The sequence below is a fragment of the Gnatocerus cornutus genome, chromosome 9 (genome assembly GCF_029298725.1).
Source record: "Gnatocerus cornutus isolate USDA-ARS CGAHR chromosome 9, icGnaCorn1.1, whole genome shotgun sequence".
NCBI lineage: Eukaryota > Metazoa > Arthropoda > Insecta > Coleoptera > Tenebrionidae > Gnatocerus > Gnatocerus cornutus.
Genome location: NC_142241.1, coordinates 15,100,139 through 15,122,709, shown reverse-complemented (window position 1 = coordinate 15,122,709; position 22,571 = coordinate 15,100,139). Strand labels below are relative to the sequence as shown.

Sequence of the window (22,571 nt, the reverse complement as noted above, 5' to 3'; positions counted from 1 at the left end):
TTTAATCAAAGGTTTGGGGTTTTATTGTTGTAATTTATCGCGAGGCATTAAATGGTGAAATAACGAAATATTACAAAGTCGGGTTTAATGCCGAGCCTTTATTATAAAATATGCGGATTTTGACGGAAAGCTTTTCATTCTGATGCTTTTACAACATTCCTCGAGTGAAACATATGTAAATATGGGGCTTTTATGACACGTTGAAACAATTATTTGTGGATGATGACGACGAGGGACAAATGAAAAGACACGTTGTGATAAACAGGGTTTTATGCGACACCCAAACTTGATACCTCCTCAAAAAGAACTTTATTTATTTCCACTGCAGTTGCTTTTGCCCCATTTCTCCACTGCATATAACGGATGCAAATAGGGAATTGGGCATCTTCTCCTGACCCCGTGACACGATTATTTCGCCATAAATATCCCCAGAAAAAGAGTAATGTTGTTTTTAGGTGGCCCCTTCGATAATGCAATGTCACCCCCATAAAAAACTCGTAATAAAATATTTATCTCCGGGTAAAATTTCCCGCGCGAAAAATCAAATTCCGTGCAATTTGTCTCGAATAAAGCGAAAAGGAAAAATGGGTTTTCGGACGTTTCAACCTCCACGGAATTTGTGGTGTGTCGGAGAAAATTATATCATGTAGGAAATTATTGCAATAATCGATACAGAATGTGGAATTTCCCGTGATTTCCCATTTTTCTTCCGTGCAGATTTCAGTTCAATTAATATGTTTTGAAGCGATTTTTCTTCATAGTGGAAAGTACAAAGAAAGCTATTTTTCTAATAGAACGCGGAAGACAGGTTATTACGTGGCATTTCATCCATTACTAACAAGTTCAAACAAGTCGATCAATCAACTATAAACTGTTACTTTTTTTGTTGCAGAAAATTCATCGCAAGCTCCAAGGTTCACGACATCGTCGGCTAGCAGTAGTATTATTAGATTAGGAACGACGAAAATTTTGCAGTGCCAAGCTTTTGGTGAGTACTAAGATTATAATTAGACGGGAAAAAGAACAAGAGTTTAAGAGCGTCGTAAATGCGGCTTTGACTTTGACAATGAAATTTCACGGTTTTTCATACTTATTTTAAACTTGGAGCTAAATTACTTGGCGCATCCACCATTTTTGAAGCGTTGGAAATTTGGTGAGCTCTGTTTAGATTTCCGAAAGTTTTTACTTTTAATGCTAGTTTAGTTTGGAGGTTTTAATTTAGCAGATTTCGTAAGTGTGCAGTGGAATACCAAAATTATGGCGCTCAGAGATTTTTGGAAATCAAAAAATTTTAAAAATTGTAGAAAATTTATTTTTGTGTTTACAATTTTTAAATTTGGTGCTCATAACAAGCAGTTAGTAAAGAACAAATTTCCCAAATTTCATATTTATCGGTTCAGAGGTACCAGAATTATGGCACTTAGAGTGGCATTTTCGAGATTTTTGGATTTTAAAATATTGTAGAAAATTTATTTTATTAATTTTTAAATTTGGCGCTTTTAACAAGCAGTTAGAAGGGAACAATTTCACCAAATTTTACAATAATTGATTGAAAGATACCCGAATTATGGCACTCAGAGTGGCATTATCGAGATTTTTCGATAATAAAAAAGTTCAAAAATTGTAGAAAATGAATTTTTTTGTTTACAATTTTCAAATTTGGCGCTCTCCACAAGCAGTTAGAAGAGAATAATTTTACCAAATTTTACAGGTATCGATTGAGAGGTACCCGAATTATGGCACTCAGAGTGGCATTTTCGAGATTTTTGGATATTAAAAATTTAAAAAATTTTAGAAAATTTATTTTTCTGTTTACAATTTTCAAATTTGGCACCCACAAGAAGCAGTTTTCAGGGAACAATTTGTGCAAATTTCATAATTATTGACTCAGACGTGCTCGAATTCTGGCACTCAAAAACAGTGACAACTCAAAAAAGCTCAAACTCTGGTGCCGCAAAAGTTTCAACTCTGCGAATTTTGACAATTTGAAATAAAAGATAGAACTCGCGACCCCAATTACAAATCCCCGTCTATTTTTATCGATACCATTTAATTACTGTTTTCTCCCCTAAAAAAACTCGATCAAACTATTATTACTCCCCCTATATAATTCAAGTTGTAATATCACTACGAAAAATCAAACTTGTGAATTATGAATTGAGAATCCGCGCCGTGTTTTCCACAAACTGCACCTTTTGTGCGATTTGATTATTTTGCGAACAAAACTACTCGTAGAAAATCAACTATGAAAGCTCGTGAAATTTTTACGACGACGGCCAACATGAACTTTATGAAAAGTTACCGCCGAACTTTGACAGTTGGAGAGTTTCGAAAGCGCGATCTGAATTAAAAGAGCTCTTGGAAAATTTATAGAGATGGACCGAAAAACAAGCACATTGTTGAGTTAATCAAGTGGGCTACAAGAAGCGGAAATTGCGAGGAAATTGTACCAGGCGTGAAACGTTTTGTCTGTTTCGCCTTGTTTTGCAAATAACGACGACAACCGTTAGGTAATTGCATTCATTCGCCTTCGATTTCCTGTGCACCGGCCCGATCTGAGCCCGCTGGAACTCCCATGGTATCGGCAGTTTTTCTCGCCAGTCCCCGAAGTTATTACCATCTGTTTGCATTAGCTTATAAACATAATTTAAATAATCGTCCGGGAGCTCTAATACCGGTTTCGTCGTGTAAATATTTGATCGTTTGATGTCGTTTTGAAGAAATATTCAACATAGATCTGGCGTTCTGTTTAGCCGCGTCTTAATTGAGAATTTTTCTTTCACAACAATATTTGGATAATCTCGTCTAAAAATAGGGGCTTTATTGAGTGCTGTTGATAGACGTGAGCTATATTAACTTACGGGAACTTTATTTATTAATTCAAGAATTTAACTTCTTGCAGTTATGGCTCACTTTAATTAGATACGAGCGTAATAGTGCTATAAATAAGTTCATGCGAATTAAATTTCTAATGTCGAGGTGTCAAACTTTGCTGCGACCAAGACGGAATTATTGAGAAATCGATAACACCAAATATGATTCATAATTTATAATGTTTCTGGAAATTTTTATCGACAAGTACTTCGCTCCGTAATACAATTTTTGTTTAATTTGTTGTCGAACTTTCAAAGTTGAGTTGTATTTCCATTTTGAATATAAGATGCAACTTCTATTTGTACTCACAGCGAAATTAAACTTAAACACGAAATTCTCCGGAAAACTTTGGTACTGTTGGATTCGTTAAATCTAGACTACGTTTCCTCTATCATTGTTGAATTGAAATTGAATTTGACCTACAAACAAAAAATTATAGATTTCTTATTTCTTGTTATCACATTATGTAATTTGGTACACTTAATAAATGACCTCCAAGTGATAAGCACTCCAAATTTCATTGCGTTTGTGTAAAAATTGTCGATTTTTTTCAGAAAATTTTCGGTTTTACGTTGGACCATGAAATGAAAAATTCACAAAATATTTATTTCTCGTTTTAATATTATGAAATTTAGTACACTTAATTATAGACCTTTGGATGATAATCGCACAAAATTTCATCGCGTTTGCGTTAAAATTGTCGAATTTGCAGAATTTAATAGAAAAATTTTTGGATTTTAGGTTCGACCATGAAATGAAAAATTTTCAAAATGTTTATTTCTTTTTCTAAAATTATATAATTTAGTACACTTAATAAACGACCTTGAAGCAGTAAGCAAACTAAATTTCATTGCGTTTCTGTTAAAATTGTCGAATTTGCAAATTTTTTTCAGAAAATTTTCGGTTTTAAGTTGGACCATGAGATGAAAAATTCCCAAAATATTTATTTCTCGTTTTAATATTATGAAATTTAGTACACTTAATTAATGACCTTTGGATGATAATCGCACAAAATTTCATCGCGTTTGGGTTAAAATTGTCGAATTTGCAGAATTTAATAGAAAAATTTTTGGATTTTAGGTTCAACCATGGAATGAAAAATTTTCAAAATGTTTATTTCTTCTTCTAAAATTATATAATTTAGTACACTTAATAAACGACCTTGAAGCAGTAAGCAAACTAAATTTCATTGCGTTTCTGTTAAAATTGTCGAATTTGCAAAATGTTTTTAGAAAATTTTTGGTTTTAAGTTGGACCATGAAATGAAAAATTCACAAAATATTTATTTTAAGTTATGAAATTTAGTACACTTAATTAATGACCTTTGGATGATAAACGCACAAAATTCCATCGCGTTAAAATGCACTTGCTATACTTAGTTTTTCCTGTAGCGGATTTTTTGTAGTTGTCAAATTTGAAAACCATCTCTGCCATTGGTGATTTAGCGTTCCACAACACAAATCGGTAAACCCGATACAGGAAAATTGAAGTAAAAGCGCTGTATAATATAAACTAATTTGCTCTTAATTAGTTGAACCTCGTTGAAAATCAATAAAAGTTATACGTACGTAGGTACGGATCGGTGTCAAACCAGGCCATTTGCTTAAGATCTATAAACAACATATTTTATTGAAAATGCGCTTTTCTAGAATCAATAAACATGAGAATAAATGATAAAGACAAAGAAGAAAAGTTGTTTCCAGCGACGAGCGGAGCGGAAATTAAAACAAGTTTTCTCGAGATTTATTTCAATAGTCTCCTCATTTGTCGTTGATATCATTTTAAAATTTAAATACGCTCAGACATGCGAAATAACAATAAACCTTATTGTTGCGCGACAAAAAGACAGAACGAAATTACCCCAATTAATGTCACTCGATAAAATCAATAAGTCAACTTGAAAAGAGGAAATTGCCTACGTAAAAATTTGTTTGTCCCAAACGGCAAAAGAAACAGACTTTCCATCGATCAATCGCGCACGAAACTTACACCTGTCAAACTTTTAAATTCCATTCTATTTACATCATTTCGCGTTGGGGTTTTTTCCCTAGTTAGCTCCGCCATTCTTTCGAAAAATTGACACAAAGCGAAAAAAGCTCCATGTATAAAGAGCCGGTTTAAATGAGTATGCGCGCCATGAATGGAAGCTTTTAACCTTTTATAAATTACCAACCGACAACTACCGACGCAATTTCATCTAACGATAAAGTTTTCAGGATTAGTCGAGACCACCAGCACGGCGAATGCGGGCTAGTTGTTGAATTTTAAAAATTATGTCCGACGCGAATATGTGCTGTAAAAGATGAGCTTTATGCTTCCGTAACAAACATTTATATCCCGCTAACAACCGACTCGATGAAAATTTCATAAGGGAAGAGATTTTCGCTGAGCCAGACGTCAGGAAAATCGGGTTAATTTCCAGTTTTATTGATTAAAATGGGATTTTTCTTATGAACGTACCTCGGTTGCTGCATTTCGTCAAGTTTTGTTTGGCATTTTCGAATTTATGGCGCGAGCGAAGCGAGGTATTTGAAATTCAATAACAATATTCGCTCATAAATTAGTTATTTGTTAAAACCTTACATTTTTGAATTCTACTTGAAATTCTGCGTAAAATGAGTACAGGTACTTTAATATTGCTCCATAATAGGCTACCGGACTGTTTTTTTTTTATTTCAAAAATAAATCTGTCTAGTCTGAAAACATTAAAAATCAGTGTCAATTTTTTTACGCAATTTATTTATACAAAAAAAAAGTTTAAAAAACGAATAGTTTCAAACACGCGCCTTGGTGACGTAACAACTTCTTAGTCGACGCCTATTGGCTACAGGAATGCCGAGGCCATTGGTGAAAATGATGAAGTTGAGTTTGAATTGAGGTTATGAATGCATCAAATGTGTGTGCAGAACGTGAATTGCTGTAGTTTTTGTATGGACAGATGGCGTTCTGTACAGCTGACTTATAAAAACAAAACTTCTGATTGGTTGACGCAAGTGTGCTATAAACCGGAAACCAGTTAGGAATCATAACGATTACTCTATCTCACTCTCACCAATGCAACATTCCATTGACGTATGCGTTTTCTCAATTCATATGCATAGAAAGGAGTTATGACGTAGTCACTGAAGACTTATTTAAACGAACAGCGCGAAGCTGGATTTCAAACGAATATTTAGCTAATAATTCCGACCTTTGGAGAACAAAAAATCTGTTTGGTAATTGATTCATGCGTATACGTAACTCATAAACATAATAAAATGCATGGATTTTTCTGGTGTCCGGTAGCCTATTAAGCGACTCTGAATTAGAGACCGAAAGGCAAATTTTGAAAGTAAATTCTGATTGGTTGATCCCGTACCGTAAAGCTTTAAACGAATTCATTAAAACTATTTAATAACAAAATCCTGAGTAATTTAAGTGGTTTGATTAATTGAAGCCTTTTCCTAATTGACACCGAGCCACCAAAATTGCCCAAACCGAGAATCAATCCTCTGTACACCATCAATCTCCATCTAATCAAATTCTATGGGTTCTATATTGGACACCTCGCGTTTACCTGAAATTATCAATACAATTTCAGGATCGGCAAACACAGATTTTGTGGACATTATTGATTTAACCTAATTCCGTTGATTCTCTCCATTGTACCATTTATTTTTCCTCCTTAATTAGCTTCTTTCATCTCATTCGCGGTGTTAATTTCGCGACAAAGCAGATGGGAAATTCCTCGAATTTTTTAAATGAAAACCTTCACGTTTATTAATTAATAAACAATTATCGACGTTCCTGAGAAACTTGTTGAAAGTGGTGTAAAAATCAAAACATCGTTCGCTCCGGGAATAAACTCGATTACTAGGAATTCAGTTTAATTTTCGTTGTAGAGGAGGTCGTATAAAGGGCTTATTGTTGGCTTAAAGGCTGTATTAAAGGGTATCCAGACTGGAAAGCTTAAGCTACAAATGTGAGACGAGCTCTTTACATCATCATAAATTGGAATTTACAGCAAGTTTGCTGCAGTCACGAAATAAATCTAATTTCGAGCTTTCGCTATGAGCTTTACGCGACAGTACGTACATGTTTTTTAACCATTTAGTCGTATCAAAGTTTCATTGAAACCGTCAAAAAGCCAATTGGTATTGTAAAGTTTGGAGGGTTCCCTGTCACTTTCCGGTCCAAATTGTGAATATTTAACCGGACTGGGGACATCTTATCCGTTGCTAATGCAACATCTTCATTAATGTAAATTTGATTTATTCAAATTAGCCCTTGTACCTGTTATTATTAGTATTAATGGGGCGAGTTCAATGCCGACAAGTGACATCGTGTGATTACTCCAGATTAGCCAAAGTGGGTAGTTTCGGGGGTAAATTACGATTAATAGTAATGTGGAATAGCACACCGCGACCTTAAAAATTCCCGTGTAATTCCAGCCCTGTCTCCAACCGCGCGCTTCCCTAGGAAATATCGCGTTACCAACCTCATATATGGTTTCCCTGCTGAAAGAAATGAGCTTAATTGACTTCGACCAATAACATTTTTTCCCTCGTCGAAGCTCTGTAATTATCTGGTGTTATTACGCAACAAAAAGCGGTTTTTTCCCTATTGTCCAGATGCCGCAGCGATTATGGTGGAATGTATGAATTTGTAATACCGGGCGAAATAATTCCGACGCGTTTCGAAACTTTCAGAGTAGATGGAGTTGTAATTGCTTATTGGAGTGCGCGGCCGTGTCATCTTACCATCTTTTTCAACACGGTTTGCATTGCTTTCGTGTTGGACATAATGGAAGGAAAAAAAGGCGTTTGCAAATCGCTGTTGACCGGAGAAAATATTCATGGACTTGTTAGGCTTGAACGAACTTCCTCTTCTTTTCATTTTGAGTTTATTTATTATCAAATTACTCAGTGCGGAGCGGAGGATTCGGACTTTACCGGCACAAAGGCATTCTTAACGAACGATTTGAGGTGTTTTGCACGACGGACCAATGAACACATTCCGTTTGAAGGTTTACGACAAATTGCAGGAAACCACAGAACTGCAATTTGGTTAGTTAATGTTGGCATGCGTGGTTCTAGAAAGTTGGCTTAACCCTGAAAAAATGATCCGGAGTTTTACTCGAAGAATAAGCGAAATATTGATGTTTGGCATAGTTTTAGTCATGAATTTTCGCGAAAATTTGCAAATTTCGACTTTTGAAAAGTAAAAGAACTATTTCTTATGTAAAAAAACGCGAGAAAAACGATGGCGTAAACGGTTTTTTGATATTCGTCTTAATTCCGGAAATGTCGAGCAAAATCATTTCCGGAGCTTCAAAATTTTGACCCTCTGGAGCTAAAATTATATTTATTTTTTTTATTTACACGATGTTAGTACAATTAGCTTTAGGTATGAGTTGGTCGCCAAATTTAAAATGCGCCTTTGTGATTGGTTGATGATCAGCGCGAGTGACACAACGCTGCTTTTTTTTTGTTATTTTCATACCAGGTAACTGCCCAGGGTTGCCAACCCACTCCCTCCAGTCATTTATCTATGTGTTTATGTTACATATCAGTAGCATTACCTCTGTTATTAGATATAATTCAACGCGACGCTAATGCGATTGCCTGTAAACGCGTCCGAAGTTTTTGCCTCCGCCGCGACTTTAATAACAAACTTGAAAAAAACCCAGGAAAAGAAGAAAGTAACACTTTCTGCTTTCAGGGTCGTCGCATTTTATAGTTTAATAAAGCCACCATTAACATACTACATTACTCCAAGGGCGCTTATCACGATTTTTCTCCAATAAACGTTGCAGCAGCTGTCGACAAATTATTAAGTCGAGGAGACTCCTGAAATATTGAAAGCAATTTCGGTCAACTTGACTCGATTTTCATGTTTTTTCGTTGTTTTTTTTTTCAGGGAATCCCTCGCCACAGTTCCGCTGGCTCAAAAATGGGGTGCCGATAACCGAATTCTCCACAGACGCGTATTATAAGATCATCTCGGCTGATCAGGACGATGAAGGCAGCTACAGATGTACAGCGTCGAACAAGATCGGCTCAATACTCAGCGAAGAAATCAAAATACTGGTAGCATGTAAGTAAAAAACAGGAAACCAAAGAAAATAAAATAAAAGAAGAAAAAATTGGCGGAATGCGAAATTTATTGTCGCTCTAATTGCGTGGAAATGATGATGATGATGATGGATGTGTCTTGCAGTTGTTTAACCTTGGAACGACCGATTTCGTTAATCACAGGAGGCTGTGTTTTCACTGTTTCATCTCGTAAAGTTCTATTTTTAATAAACTGTCACGTTTCAAAACGTTTCGCTTTGATGGTTTGTTTTAAAATAAGTTGTAAACACTATAAAAATGAAATTAATGCGTGAATCTAGTTCATTCTCAGTTACTCTTTGACCGATCTTAACGAATTTTGCCTTTTTGGATTGTACGTGAAATTCTGCGTAAAATGGGCACCAATTAAGAGTTAAGATTGCTTCATAAATAAGCCAGATATCGACTGAAAGACAGTACAGTTAATCCGATCAGGTCATAGACAGTACTATACTATTTCTATCGGTTTTCCTTTTCCAGATATGATCCGTTTCGAAGATCTGACTGAAAAAACCGTGTCCATCAGCGAAGGGCAAGCTGCAATCCTCGATCTTCCCCCAATCGAATCGAAACCGCCTCCAGAGGTGACCTGGCACACCGTCGACGGCCAATTACCATACGCTCAAAAATACGCCAAATCCAAATCAAACCAACTAATCATCCTATCAACGGACAAATCCGACCAAAAAGCCTACAGGGCTCGCGCATTCAACACGCAAGAAGGCAAGGAAGAGAACAGCGCCTTCATAAGACTGACCGTTGAAGACGGCAACGATAACGCCGAGAGAGAGCCGCAGATTATAGTTCCTCCTGAAGACATGAAGATAGTCCAGGGAACCTCGCAGGTGGCGTTGGATTGCATAGCCAACGCTCGGCCGTTGCACGAATTGGAGACGCTGTGGTTCAAAGACGACATTTTGATAGAGAACAACGCCATGTACAGTTTGAACGACATCTGGAACAGAAGTTTGACTTTGATTTCCGTCAACAACACCCACAGCGGGAAATACGAGTGTAAAGTGAGGTTGAGGTCGGAGAGGTTCGACGTCGTCACCGCCCAGGCCGAGGTCAAGGTGCTGGAGAAGCCTAGGTTTGTCAGCGCGACGAAAGCCGAAACGCTTGGAGAGTACGGGATGCCCGTGGAACTACCCTGCGACGTGGTGGGAATCCCCAAACCCAACGTCACGTGGTACAAGAACAGCCAACCGGTGAATTTAACGGATAAAAGGTAACCATCACGTGACAGGTCCTTTTCCCATCGTTTTCCACGCGTCCTCTAACGGTAATTAATTGGAACGTGTTACACGCAGATAAGCGCTATTGTAGCCGCACAAAAAGCCGATATGACGCGCCATAATTACTATTATCGTGTTTTTGTAACGCCTGTAATTCTCTTGATTACAACTGTTCCTTTGTTTTGATGTGACAACATTGTGAAAGATGCAAATTCACGCCTACTTTGTTAATTACTGGTTTTTGCGCGCGGGTACAAAAATAGTAGTGATAGAAAGAAAAAAACGAGTTTCTTTAAAACGGCGTGTTTTAACATTTTTAGTAATTAAGAGCGTCGTAATTATGGCGAGACTGCGGACGCTGCAGGGTCCCGATTCTGTACTAATGAAATTATTAAATAAAGAATTCTCTGGAATTTTATGTCTGGATGTGCTTGGATAGTTGCGGGCGGCGGTTTTACCAAGACATTCATTTAGGATTTTTAAGGTTTTCATTAAGAAATGGCGCAAAACGAGGTAGGCGCGTCGATAATACTGACAATCTGCCAAATTCAAAAATTTTAGAGCAAGAAACAGATTTAAAAAAAATATATTTTTTGAGGACGAACCAAAGGTTGTTACTAATTTTTATTAAATTCCGTAACCTTGAGAATTTTATTCCCAAATGAGTGAAATTTGGAGGTTTTAATAATTGCGACGTGTTTATAAGATGTGCTAAATTTCAAAATTTCAGAGTAAAAGCCATTTTTAGAAAATTTTATTTTGAGGGCGCTTTAAAAATTGTGACTATTTTTTTTTATTAAATTTCGTAACTTTGTCAATTTTCATACCAAAGTAGTGAAGTCTGCAGGTTTTAATAATTGCGATGTGTTTACCAAGTGTGCTAAATTTCAAAATTTTAGAACAAGAGGCTGAATTTTTAGAAATTTTTATTTTGAGGGCGCTTTAAAAATTGACACTAAATTCTATGAAATTTTGTAACTTTGTCAACTTTAGTACCAAAGTAGTGAAATTCGGAGGTTTTAATCATTGCGACGTGTTTATCAAGTGTGCTAAATTTCAAAATTTTAGAGCAAAAGGCAAAATTTTTAGAAATTTTGATTTTGAGGGCGCTCCAAAAAATTTCACTAATTTTTATTAAATCTGATAACTTTGAGAATTTTATTCCCAAAAGAGTGAAATTTGGAGGTTTTAATAATTGCGACGTGTTTATCAAGTGTGCTAAATTTCAAAATTTTAGAGCAAAAGGCTGAATTTTTAGAAATTTTTTTTTTTTTGAGGGCGCTTTAAAAATTTTCTCTATTTTTTTTTATTAAATTTCGTAACTTTGTCAATTTTCATACCAAAGTAGTGAAGTCTGCAGGTTTTAATAATTGCGATGTGTTTACCAAGTGTGCTAAATTTCAAAATTTTAGAACAAGAGGCTGAATTTTTAGAAATTTTTATTTTGAGGGCGCTTTAAAAATTGACACTAAATTCTATGAAATTTTGTAACTTTGTCAACTTTAGTACCAAAGTAGTGAAATTCGGAGGTTTTAATCATTGCGACGTGTTTATCAAGTGTGCTAAATTTCAAAATTTTAGAGCAAAAGGCAAAATTTTTAGAAATTTTGATTTTGAGGGCGCTCCAAAAAATTTCACTAATTTTTATTAAATCTGATAACTTTGAGAATTTTATTCCCAAAAGAGTGAAATTTGGAGGTTTTAATAATTGCGACGTGTTTATCAAGTGTGCTAAATTTCAAAATTTTAGAGCAAAAGGCTGAATTTTTAGAAATTTTTTTTTTTTTGAGGGCGCTTTAAAAATTTTCTCTATTTTTTTTTATTAAATTTCGTAACTTTGTCAATTTTCGTACCAAAGTAGTGAAGTCTGCAGGTTTTAATAATTGCGATGTGTTTACCAAGTGTGCTAAATTTCAAAATTTTAGAACAAGAGGCTGAATTTTTAGAAATTTTTATTTTGAGGGCGCTTTAAAAATTGACACTAAATTCTATGAAATTTTGTAACTTTGTCAACTTTAGTACCAAAGTAGTGAAATTCGGAGGTTTTAATCATTGCGACGTGTTTATCAAGTGTGCTAAATTTCAAAATTTTAGAGCAAAAGGCTAAATTTTTAGAAAGTTTAATTTTGAGGGCGCTCCGAAAAATTTCACTAATTTTTATTAAATCTGATAACTTTGACAATTTTATTCCCAAAAGAGTGAAATTTGGAGGTTTTAATAATTGCGACGTGTTTATCAAGTGTGCTAAATTTCAAAATTTTAGAGCAAAAGGCTGAATTTTTAGAATTTTTTTTTTTGAGGGCGCTTTAAAAATTTTCACTATTTTTTTTTATTAAATTTCGTAACTTTGTCAATTTTCGTACCAAAGTAGTGAAATTTGCAGGTTTTAATAATTGCGCACCAAAAATTTCCATTAATTTTATGAAATTCTTTAACTTTGACAATTTTATTTCAAAAACAGTGAAAATTGGAGGTTTTAATAACTGCGACGTGTTTGTCAGCTTTGATAAATTTCAAAATTTTAGAGCAAGAGTCTGATTTTTTAGAAATTTTTATTTTGAAAGCGCTCCAAAAAATTCACTAGTTTTGATTAAATTCCGTAGTTTTGTCAATTTTGTTCCCAAAGGAGTGAAATTTGGAGGTCTTAATAATTGCAACTTGTTCATCAGTTGCGCTAAATTTCAAAATTTTAGCGCAAGAGACTGACTTTTTTGAAATTTTTATTCTGAGGGCGCATCAACAATTTCTACTAATTTTTATTAAATTTCGAAACTTTGACAATTTGTCATTAAATTCCCCCGATTTTTGTCATTTTTTCAAAACTCTTTAAATCTCTCTTTATTAGTGCAAATTTTCTTATTTTTTCAACATTTCCGTGTTAATAAGTACGAAACTTTGGACCGCTGTAAAGTGGCGCTTCCTGAAATTCGCCTCCGCCGCTTTAATTCCACACCACCCAATTTTGCAAAATCTCACATTTTACCTTTTTACCTCACAAAAGCGCGCATAAAAACAGTTTACATTTCGTAAAAATCCTGACGTATAAATCCGACGGTAATTGTGGTATTTTTTATTTTGCACTCCCCAGATAACTTTACAACAAAACCCGAAAAGCTACTCCGCAATGCGAACAACAAATTAATCGAACTGGAAAAAAAACGGGGCGAAAGTGAGCCCTCAATTGTCCAGAGAGATTTAAATCAGATCATTACAGGCCATCACCTATAAAATTATCGACATTTACTTCACTGTATTATTCACGCGTGGTAATGGGGACGACAGTGAATGAAAAAATGTGTCGAATCTGTTGGGGGTGGTTGTTGAAACTATTTTTTCTGACCGCTGGAGGGCTGCAAGCGTTGTTTCAATTTGGGAGATTCCGGTGCCGAGGAAATCCATAATCTCGTGTTTATATAAAATCGATAGTTTTATCAATGCAAATAGGGTTTTTACGCTAACAATCGCCTTGTCGTGATGTGTGCGATAAGCCCATGGGCGATAATAATTACCACTTTGAAAAATCCTTTAATTTTCGCTCCGAAATGAAAACTCCCTTTGCAGATACGTCCTCCAGGAAGACAATTCGTTGCTGGTGAAAAAGATCCTCATCAACGACAACGGCATGTTTCAATGTTTCGCCGAAAGCGAAGCCGGCGAAACCTCCGCATCCACATGGCTCCGGGTCAAAAGTAAGTCTCATAATTAAGAAAAACCAAAAAAACGAAATAAACAAACTTTGCCACTGTACAGAGCGGAGAAAAATACGAAGCTTAGGAGCTAGACTCGTCAGGTTGAGGAGTTCCGGCGAACGACATAACAAAAAGAGTTTTGTTTTTATCACACCATGTAAGGGAAACCATGGAATGTCTTGTTTGGACACTGCACGTAGTTGTGTGTTTAGCATCGTACGATTTGTGTTGCACTGCATGTTGTAATCATTTTAGTCCAGGCAAAAAATAGACAGAACGCGGGAATTTTCCATAAGGCTGACTTTTTGTGTGGACGTTTGTTTTATTGTTCAAAAAAAATATCAAAAGTTCCCATTGTTATGCGTGTTGCTAAAACAGTTACGCGGTGGTCAATGTCAAAGAAAACAAATTTGTGCAAATATATTGTGGTTCCAATGACAAAAATACTTATAAAAATTGTACCTTTTGTCAATTTTTCTCCTAAAACAGTGAAATTTGGAGGTTTTAATAATTGCGACGTGTTTAACAGCTGTGCTAAATTTAAAAATTTTAGAGCTAGAGAAAAATTTCCAATAATTTTTATTAAATTTTGTAACTTTGGCAATTTTATTCTCAAAAATATCTTGAAAACGATTAGTTTTTTTTTGTTGCAAATTTGATAACACATAGAGTAGAATTTTTATTATAGGTGTTTTTGCCCTTGGAATCATCCGTGCTAAGATATTTGCTAATTATTTTCTTTGGCAATTACTACCGCGTAACTTCTTTAGCAGCGCACCTATCAATGGAGACTTTTAACAATTTTAACAATAAAATGAAAGTCCACTCAAAAAATCAGCTTATGCGAATTATTTCCAAGTTCATGTTTATTTTGCCTGGACTATTTAACGGCGCCACTGTCTCACTTTCCTCGTTTATAGCCGCCGTCCCTGTAATGGAGATTCCTCCCCAAAACGTGACTGTCTTGGACGGAAAAGACGCGACTTTGGCGTGTCGAGCGGCGGGGGCGCCCGTTCCTGACATCACCTGGATCTACAACGGTAAGCTTTGGAGTTTAGAAGTGTGTTGGTAGCACTGCTCGCTGTGTTTTAACTCCGCTGCATGACCGTGTGCTTACTAATTTTCCAGGGGAGCATAAAATCGAGACGTCCAGCCGAGTCCAGATCCTGGACACTGGAGATTTGCTCATAGCAGCAGTCAAAGAGTCAGACGTGGGTTTATACACCTGCATCCGGGCCAACGAAGCTGGGGAAGTGCGCGGGTCCGCACACTTAGGAGTCTTGGGTCAGTACCGCGCGCATGGTTTTCTGATCACTCTGTATAAACCCAATCAATCAAATTTCGTGTTTTTGCAGTTCGCACCCAGATAATTCAACCGCCGGTGGATACGAGGGTGCTCCTCGGGCACACCGCCACTCTCCAGTGTAAAATCTCTTCAGATCCCGCTGTTAAATACGAGCTTCATTGGCAGAAGGAGAAACAGTGCGTTGAATTGTTAACTCGTGCAGTTTTTAACGTTTGTTTGCAGTGTCATAAACCCGAATTCTAGTCCTAGAATTAACATTCTAGAAGATGGAACTTTGGAGATTCAGGCTGTCCGAGCAGCGGACGTGGGACATTACACGTGTTCGATTAAATCACCTGGTGGTAACGAGACGAGGTCTGCTAAATTGAGCGTTATCGAACTCCCGTATGCGCCGACTAATGTCAAAGCTCAAAGGCTAGACACTGCCTCACAAAGAGCCGTCAATGTTAGCTGGATACCTGGATTCGATGGAAATAGTCCAATAAAACAATTTATTATTCAAAAAAGAGAAGTTCCAGAGCTTGGTATGTACAGTTTTTGTTCACCTGCGACAACTTTGTTTTTGTGTTATGGAACTTTGATGGTGTAGGAGCTTTTGTTGTGGGTTCTTTTATGGGTTTGTTTTAGTTTGTTGGTGCATGGACGTAGTGCGGCCGTCGCGGGGGCTCACCGACGAGTTTATCTAACGATTTTGATTAAATTTGCACGTACTAAGGAAGCGCAGACCGGTGGTAATCGCATTCAATTCTAAATCCCAAAATTTTAGAGCAACATACTGAATTTTTAGAAATTTCCATTCGGAGAGCGCACCAGAAATTCCCACTAATTTTTATCGCATTCAAAGTAGCCATCGCGAGCCGCGCATCTTTGATCCCCTTTCGATGAAGCGTAGCTTTGTAAACTAACACAATGGTCTTCTAACCGCAAAACTGAAACTCCATTAATTAAATCCAATGACGTGGCCATCGAAGTCATTCTCTTTTTTCCGCACGACTTGGACCGCATAACACAAAAACATAGTTTCAGCATGAGCATGTGGCTGGTGGTATTGTATTAGTTTTTTTATTTTTTTGTAAATAAATTGTACATACTCGAGGCATGCTCATCGGAAAATTCGGTTAAACTTCGCCGATTCCTACCGAAAAGCAGATTTATTTTGTTCCATTAGTTCCTCCGATTTTAGGCCCCATTCCTGATCCTTTACTCAACTGGGTAACGGAACTGAGTAACGTTTCGGCCAATCAGAGATGGGTTTTGTTAACAAATTTAAAAGCCGCCGCCGCCTATCAGTTTAGAGTGAGCGCCGTTAACAGTGTCGGAGAAGGAAGCCCTTCGGAGCCCAGCAAACAAGTCATGTTGCCGCAAGAAGGTTGGTATCACTGCTTTATAACCACGGTCCAAAGTAACGGGACGCTTTTTTAACGTTACTTTCGGCCCTCACTGTATTTTTAAAAGTTCAGCAATGACAGTTGAGCCGATTGTTTGTTGTATTAATTTTTATCGTGCAGGCAGCTCACTTGACTTTATATTTAAAGGTGGGATTAATGTTTTATGCATGTGTTGTGTCGACACTGTGTACATACTTGTCTTCATTGTGTCTCTCTGAAGCGAACAAACCTCTAAACTACCCTTTATAGCGCCCTCTGGGCCCCCCGTGGGCTTCGTGGGTTCGGCGCGGAGCTCCTCTGAAATCATCACGCAATGGCAGCCCCCACTTGAAGAACACCGAAATGGTCAAATCCTCGGTTACATCATCAGGTATCGGCTCTTCGGGTACAACCACAGCCCCTGGACTATACAGAACATCACCAATGAAGCCCAAAGAAACTATCTGATTCAGGATTTGATCACCTGGAAAGACTATATGGTGCAGATCGCCGCCTACAATAACAAAGGCGTGGGGGTGTTTACGGACGGTGCGAAAATCAAGACGAAGGAAGGAGTCCCAGAAGCGCCCCCAGTGATCCAGAAGGTCAAAGCGATCAATTCCACCGCCATTCAGGTGCGGTGGATTCCGCCAGATCCGCAGAAGATCAACGGGATTAATCAAGGCTACAAAATCCAAGCGTGGCAAACGGCGAAGAACGGAGAAATTTACGAGGCGAAGGTGAAAACCGTCCATCCGAACCTGCTGAATCCGAACGCGGAACAAACGGCGGTCATGGAGGGGTTGGAGAAGTTCACCGAGTACAACATCTCCGTGTTGTGCTTCACGGACCCTGGAGACGGCGAGATGAGCGACTTCGAACCGATCAAAACCAAAGAAGACGGTAAGTTGCCTTTGACACTTCCCAGGAGTTGTGAGTCTATTTTTTACAGTCCCTTATGAAGTCACCAACCTGCAGTTCGACGATATTAGTGACCGCGCCGTGAAGGTGCTCTGGCAGCCCCCTCGCCACATCAACGGCATTCTTACCAACTACCAAATCCTCTACCAGATCAAAGACAAACCCGACACCATCAAAGTAAAGAACTTGACTGCCGACACTCTGAGCCTCAAAGTGACGGACCTCCAAGCCACCACGCATTACAAGTTTGAAGTGACGGCTTGGACGGCCGTGGGTGCGGGCCCCCCGAAAGTTGCCATCATCCAGTCGGGGGTGGAGCCCGTCCTACCTCATCCCCCGTCAAAACTTGCCCTGTCTAACATCGAAGCCTTTTCGGTGGTCTTGCAATTCACTCCAGGCTTCGATGGGAATTCGTCCATCACGAAGTGGACTGTTGAGGCACAGACTGCACGCAACGCCTCCTGGTTCGTCGTGTTTGAGATTAGCGATCCGGACGCCACCACCATCACTGTCTCCGGTTTGGTTCCTTTCACGTTGTACAAGTTGAGACTGATCGCGAACAACGTGGTGGGGGCGTCGGTGCCGTCGGAGTCATCCAAGGAGTTCCAGACGATCCAAGCGCCTCCTGCTCATCCCCCGAAGAATGTTACAGTGAGGGCGATGAGCGCCACCGAGCTGCGAGTTCGATGGATTGTAAGTTCACCCCCCAATTGATAAACATGTCGAAAATAGTAAAATTTCCAAATTTGACGCTTTTGGGTTAAAACTGTCTTCTGCAATAATTAGTCCGGATAATCGAGGTTCTACTGTAATTATAAAATTGGCGGTAATGTAGGTATCTTGGTGTAATATGCAAAACTATGGATAGATGGCGCCACCATATATCGGCCAAAACTGTTTAGTTTTAGTTTTAGGCCGCTTTTGAGGCTTAAAAATTCCACTTTCAGTTTAAGTCGCCTAAAAAAATATTTTTTGCAATTTTTCCACTAGCAACATCCTATTATACGACATGAAAACTATCGATTTTCGTCAAAATTAAAAAAATGTGAATTTTTGAAATGTTTGAATTTGATTCCAGCCCTTGCAACAAGTGGAGTGGTTCGGCAACCCCAAAGGCTACCACATCAACTACATCGAGATGCGAACTGGCGACAGCAACACCGCGATGATCGACGACCACACCGCCAACTCCCACGTTATCGTGGGGTTGGAGGAATTCGCGCTTTACGAGATTTCCATGCAAGCCTGCAACGACGTGGGTTGTTCTCTACCCGGACCGATAGCCTTGGAACGGACCCGGGAAGCCGTGCCGTCTTTCGGCCCGTTGAACGTCCAAGCGAACGCGACTTCGTCGACGACCGTCGTGGTGACGTGGGGCGACATCCCCAAGGAGCACCAGAACGGGTTGATTGAAGGGTACAAAGTTTACTACGCCGCGGAGTCTAAGTCTCCAGTTCAGTACAAACTCATTGCCAGCAACTCCACGTTCACCACGACGTTGACGGAGCTCCGGAAGTTCGTTGTTTACCGGATACAAGTTCTAGCGTACACGAGATTGGGAGATGGCCAACCGAGCAAACCGGCGGTTAGTGTGCGGACGTTTGAAGACGTGCCCGGACCGCCGTCCAACGTCTCCTTCCCGGACGTTTCGGTGTCTTCAGCGCGCATCATCTGGGACGTGCCTGAGGAGCCCAACGGCGAAATTCTCGCTTATAAAGTGACGTACCATATTAACAACGCCAACGTCAACAACAAGTACTCGAAGGAGTTCCCGCCGTCTGATCGCACCTTTAGATTCACGCAGCTCGAGTCCGAGAAGTACTACATGTTTTCGGTGACGGCGCAAACTCGCCTGGGATGGGGGAAGACAGCGCACGCTCTAGTTTTCACGACTAATAACCGCGATATTCCGCAGCCCCCATCGATGCCGCAGATTAGCAGGAGTCAAGTCCAAAGTAAACAGATTACGTTTAATTGGACGCCGGGACGAGACGGGTTTGCTCCGTTGCGGTACTACACTGTGCAGAAAATGGAGAATAACGGCCCCTGGCAGTCGCTGAGTGAACGAGTGGACCCGCAACTCACATCGTACACTGTCTTAAACCTGAAGCCCTTCACGGGGTACAGGTTCAGGATCCGGGCCACTAATGATATAGGGCCCAGTTCGTTCAGTCGCGAGTCGAATGAGGTGAGGACGTTGCCGGCAGCCCCCAGTAAAGGGGTGGCGAGTTTGAAGGTGGTGCCCATCACGACGACGAGCGTGGAGGTGTATTGGGAGCCGGTGGAGGAACAGTTTTGGAGTGGAGATGTTAAAACCGGGGGGTACAGAGTGACTTATCAATTGTCGGAGTACTCGGAGTACCCGACCGCCCTGCAAGCAATCCCCAAGGAAGAGATTTTTGGGATTAAGGTAAAAGAACGGAAAGGACTGGGATTGCCGTTATTACACTTTTTCTAGGCCAAGAAGATGGTGTTGAGCGAACTCCTCCAAGACAAAAACTACGAGATCGTCGTCGTACCGTTCAACTCCCAGGGGGAAGGCCCCGCGACTCCCCCCGTCGCTGTCTACGTCGGGGAAGCTGTCCCTACCGGAAAACCCCGCGATTTGGAAGGAAAAGCTGTTTCCTCCACGGAAGTGCGCCTGGAATGGAAGCCGCCCCAACACCACGAACAAAACGGCGAGCTCTTGGGGTACAAGGTGAGGAGCAACTCCTCCATTTTCAGGCATTTATCTCGTTTGTCCCCCCCCAGATTTTCTACTTGGTCACCGACTCCCCTCAAGACTTTGAGGAAGGCCACAAATTCGAAGAAGAAATCGAAGTGATTGCCGCGTCGATGACCTCCCACAGTCTGGTGTTCCTCGACAAGTACACAGAGTACCGAATTCAGATCTTGGCGTTTAATCCTGCAGGTGATGGGCCGCGGTCTGTCCCAATCACCGTGAAGACGCTTCCGGGGCTTCCCGGACCTCCTGCTAATCTCCGTTTCTCGGACATAACAATGAACAGTCTTCTGGTGTCTTGGGATCCTCCGAAGAAGCGCAACGGGGAGATTGTCGGGTATATAGTCAGCTACGAGACCACGGAGGAAAACGAAAAGTTCAGCAAACAGGTCAAACAGAAGGTGACCTCGACGGAGCTCCTCCTCCAGAGCCTGGAGGAGGAGATCACGTACACCTTCACTGTCCGGGCCCAAACCATAGATTACGGCCCTTCAATCTCGAGTAATGTCACGACGGGCCCCCAGGAAGGCTCTCCAAACACTCCGAAAGAACTCACGTTGATTAAGACGCCGTCGAGTGTGGAGCTGCATTGGATTAACGGGTTGACGGGGAAAGGCCCCATTTTGGGGTACCACATCGAAGCGAAGAAGAAAGGTGAGTGTGGATCAAACAACGAACCATCTTCAGAGGGTTTTTTAGATGAGATGCGGTGGCAGACGGTGACAAAATCCGCCAACGGGCCGTTGCAAGAATTCACCGTGTCGTACCAAAACCTCTTACCATCCACCCAGTACTCCTTCCGCGTGATTTCTTACAATAAATTCGGGATTAGTTTCCCGGCGTACGCGGAGGAGTCGGTTTTGACCCCTTCAAAGCTTTACCTGGAGTACGGCTACCTGCAACACGAGCCTTTTTACCGGAAGCCGTGGTTCATGGTGGCGTTGGCCGCCGCCTCCATCATCATCATCATTATGATCATCGCCATCCTCTGCGTGAAAAGCAAGAGCTATAAATACAAACGTACGTAAATTTCTCTTTTGGTGTGTTTTTATCCTGAGTTTTGTAGAAGAGGGCGCCCAGAACAGCCTAGGGGAGCTCATGGCAATGTCCCGCGAAGACCAACAAGACATGTCCATCGACTATTACCGCTCCCGCAACGGCAACGGCAACCTCAGCTCGACGTTATCTAAACGCAGCACGTTATCGCGCAAACCAGTGCAGCAACCGCCTCCGATGGTGGGGAAATCGCCCCCACGTCCATCCCCAGCCTCCGTTCCTTACAACTCGGACGAAGAGAGTCTCAAAGGGTACGACGAGAACCCTGATGACAGCAGCGTCACTGAGAAACCGTCGGAGATGAGCTCGTCGGAATCACAAGTGAGTTTCATTTGTCGCGCTGGTTACACAAATAACTTTTTTATTGTTAACAGGGCTCGGAGAGTGACCACGACAGTGTTTTGTCCAATTCGCACTCTTTTGTTAATCACTACGCTAATGTGAACGAACCTTTAAGACCGTCCTGGAAGAGGCAGAAACCGGTGAGGAACTTCTCGAGTCACACGGATTCGGAGCCGGAAGGCTCGGCGAGTTTGAATGGCGGACAAATTATTATAAACAATATGGCGCGGTCTCGGGCTCCTTTACCCGGGTTTTCGTCGTTTGTTTAATCGGAATATCTCAAAGAAAATTTGATAATTTCATCGGTTTATTACTTGATGTACTTCAGCTAGTGTTGTTTATTATAGGTGATTATCAAATTTTCGCAACTAAAGACTTAAAACTATGTTCTAGGATTGATTTTTATGTAAATACGATTTCTATTTAGGGTATGTTTAGGTTTTTAGAGACAGACTATTTGTATATAAAACGTAGGGAAATTTTTACTGTAGATAGCGTTTCAGATATCTATTCTATCCACATCACCATTCCTATTTATATTTTTATATCTTGATATCTATTTATTAGCGTTTTTTCCCGTTTCGGGGTCCCGATATTAGGAATGAAGCTCAAATTTGGTTGTTTTTTAACAAATTATGTTAGCTTTTGATGTAATTTCCATTACAACCAGCTTTTTAATGTTGGCAATACACGCAATGTATCGTTTATTTAAGTTTAATGTGCACTCAAACGGGTGCTGTCAGTGTAATTTCATTTCGACTTTCGTGTCATAAGAGCGTTATCAATGTACTGATAGTATTTACACTGCCTGAGTTTGACGTAATTAAGTGTAACAAAATTTTAAATAAATCTGTGATCCTCAAATTTGCGTACTTTTAGCTGTGCCCTTATATTTTAGAAAATATTTCGGCTATGTAAATGAAAGGTAACATAATTATAAATTTGAAAGAGACAGTTTGTTGCTTAT

At 39.6% G+C, this 22,571-nt stretch overlaps 1 protein-coding gene across 3 annotated transcripts in view; it reads left to right on the top strand.

Annotated features, from left to right (window-relative positions):
- sdk (sidekick cell adhesion molecule) overlaps positions 1 to 22,468 on the top strand; it is a 58,933-nt gene extending 36,465 nt beyond the window's left edge. The window contains exons 2-19 of one of the 3 annotated variants that reach the window (XM_088044677.1): positions 893 to 988; positions 8,773 to 8,949; positions 9,447 to 10,194; positions 13,763 to 13,890; positions 13,952 to 14,047; positions 14,811 to 14,930; positions 15,019 to 15,174; positions 15,246 to 15,372; positions 15,419 to 15,720; positions 16,365 to 16,565; positions 16,834 to 17,466; positions 17,516 to 18,177; positions 18,563 to 19,894; positions 19,943 to 20,182; positions 20,236 to 20,860; positions 20,906 to 21,226; positions 21,273 to 21,583; positions 21,637 to 22,468. In XM_088044677.1, the coding sequence (XP_087900803.1) occupies positions 893 to 988; positions 8,773 to 8,949; positions 9,447 to 10,194; positions 13,763 to 13,890; positions 13,952 to 14,047; positions 14,811 to 14,930; positions 15,019 to 15,174; positions 15,246 to 15,372; positions 15,419 to 15,720; positions 16,365 to 16,565; positions 16,834 to 17,466; positions 17,516 to 18,177; positions 18,563 to 19,894; positions 19,943 to 20,182; positions 20,236 to 20,860; positions 20,906 to 21,226; positions 21,273 to 21,583; positions 21,637 to 21,873 (6,512 nt within the window). In that variant the 3' untranslated portion in view covers positions 21,874 to 22,468. The remainder of the gene's footprint in view (positions 1 to 892; positions 989 to 8,772; positions 8,950 to 9,446; positions 10,195 to 13,762; positions 13,891 to 13,951; positions 14,048 to 14,810; positions 14,931 to 15,018; positions 15,175 to 15,245; positions 15,373 to 15,418; positions 15,721 to 16,364; positions 16,566 to 16,833; positions 17,467 to 17,515; positions 18,178 to 18,562; positions 19,895 to 19,942; positions 20,183 to 20,235; positions 20,861 to 20,905; positions 21,227 to 21,272; positions 21,584 to 21,636) is intronic. The other 2 variants (XM_088044679.1, XM_088044678.1) reach the window with 2 other exon arrangements.
- Positions 22,469 to 22,571: the final 103 nt, after the last annotated feature.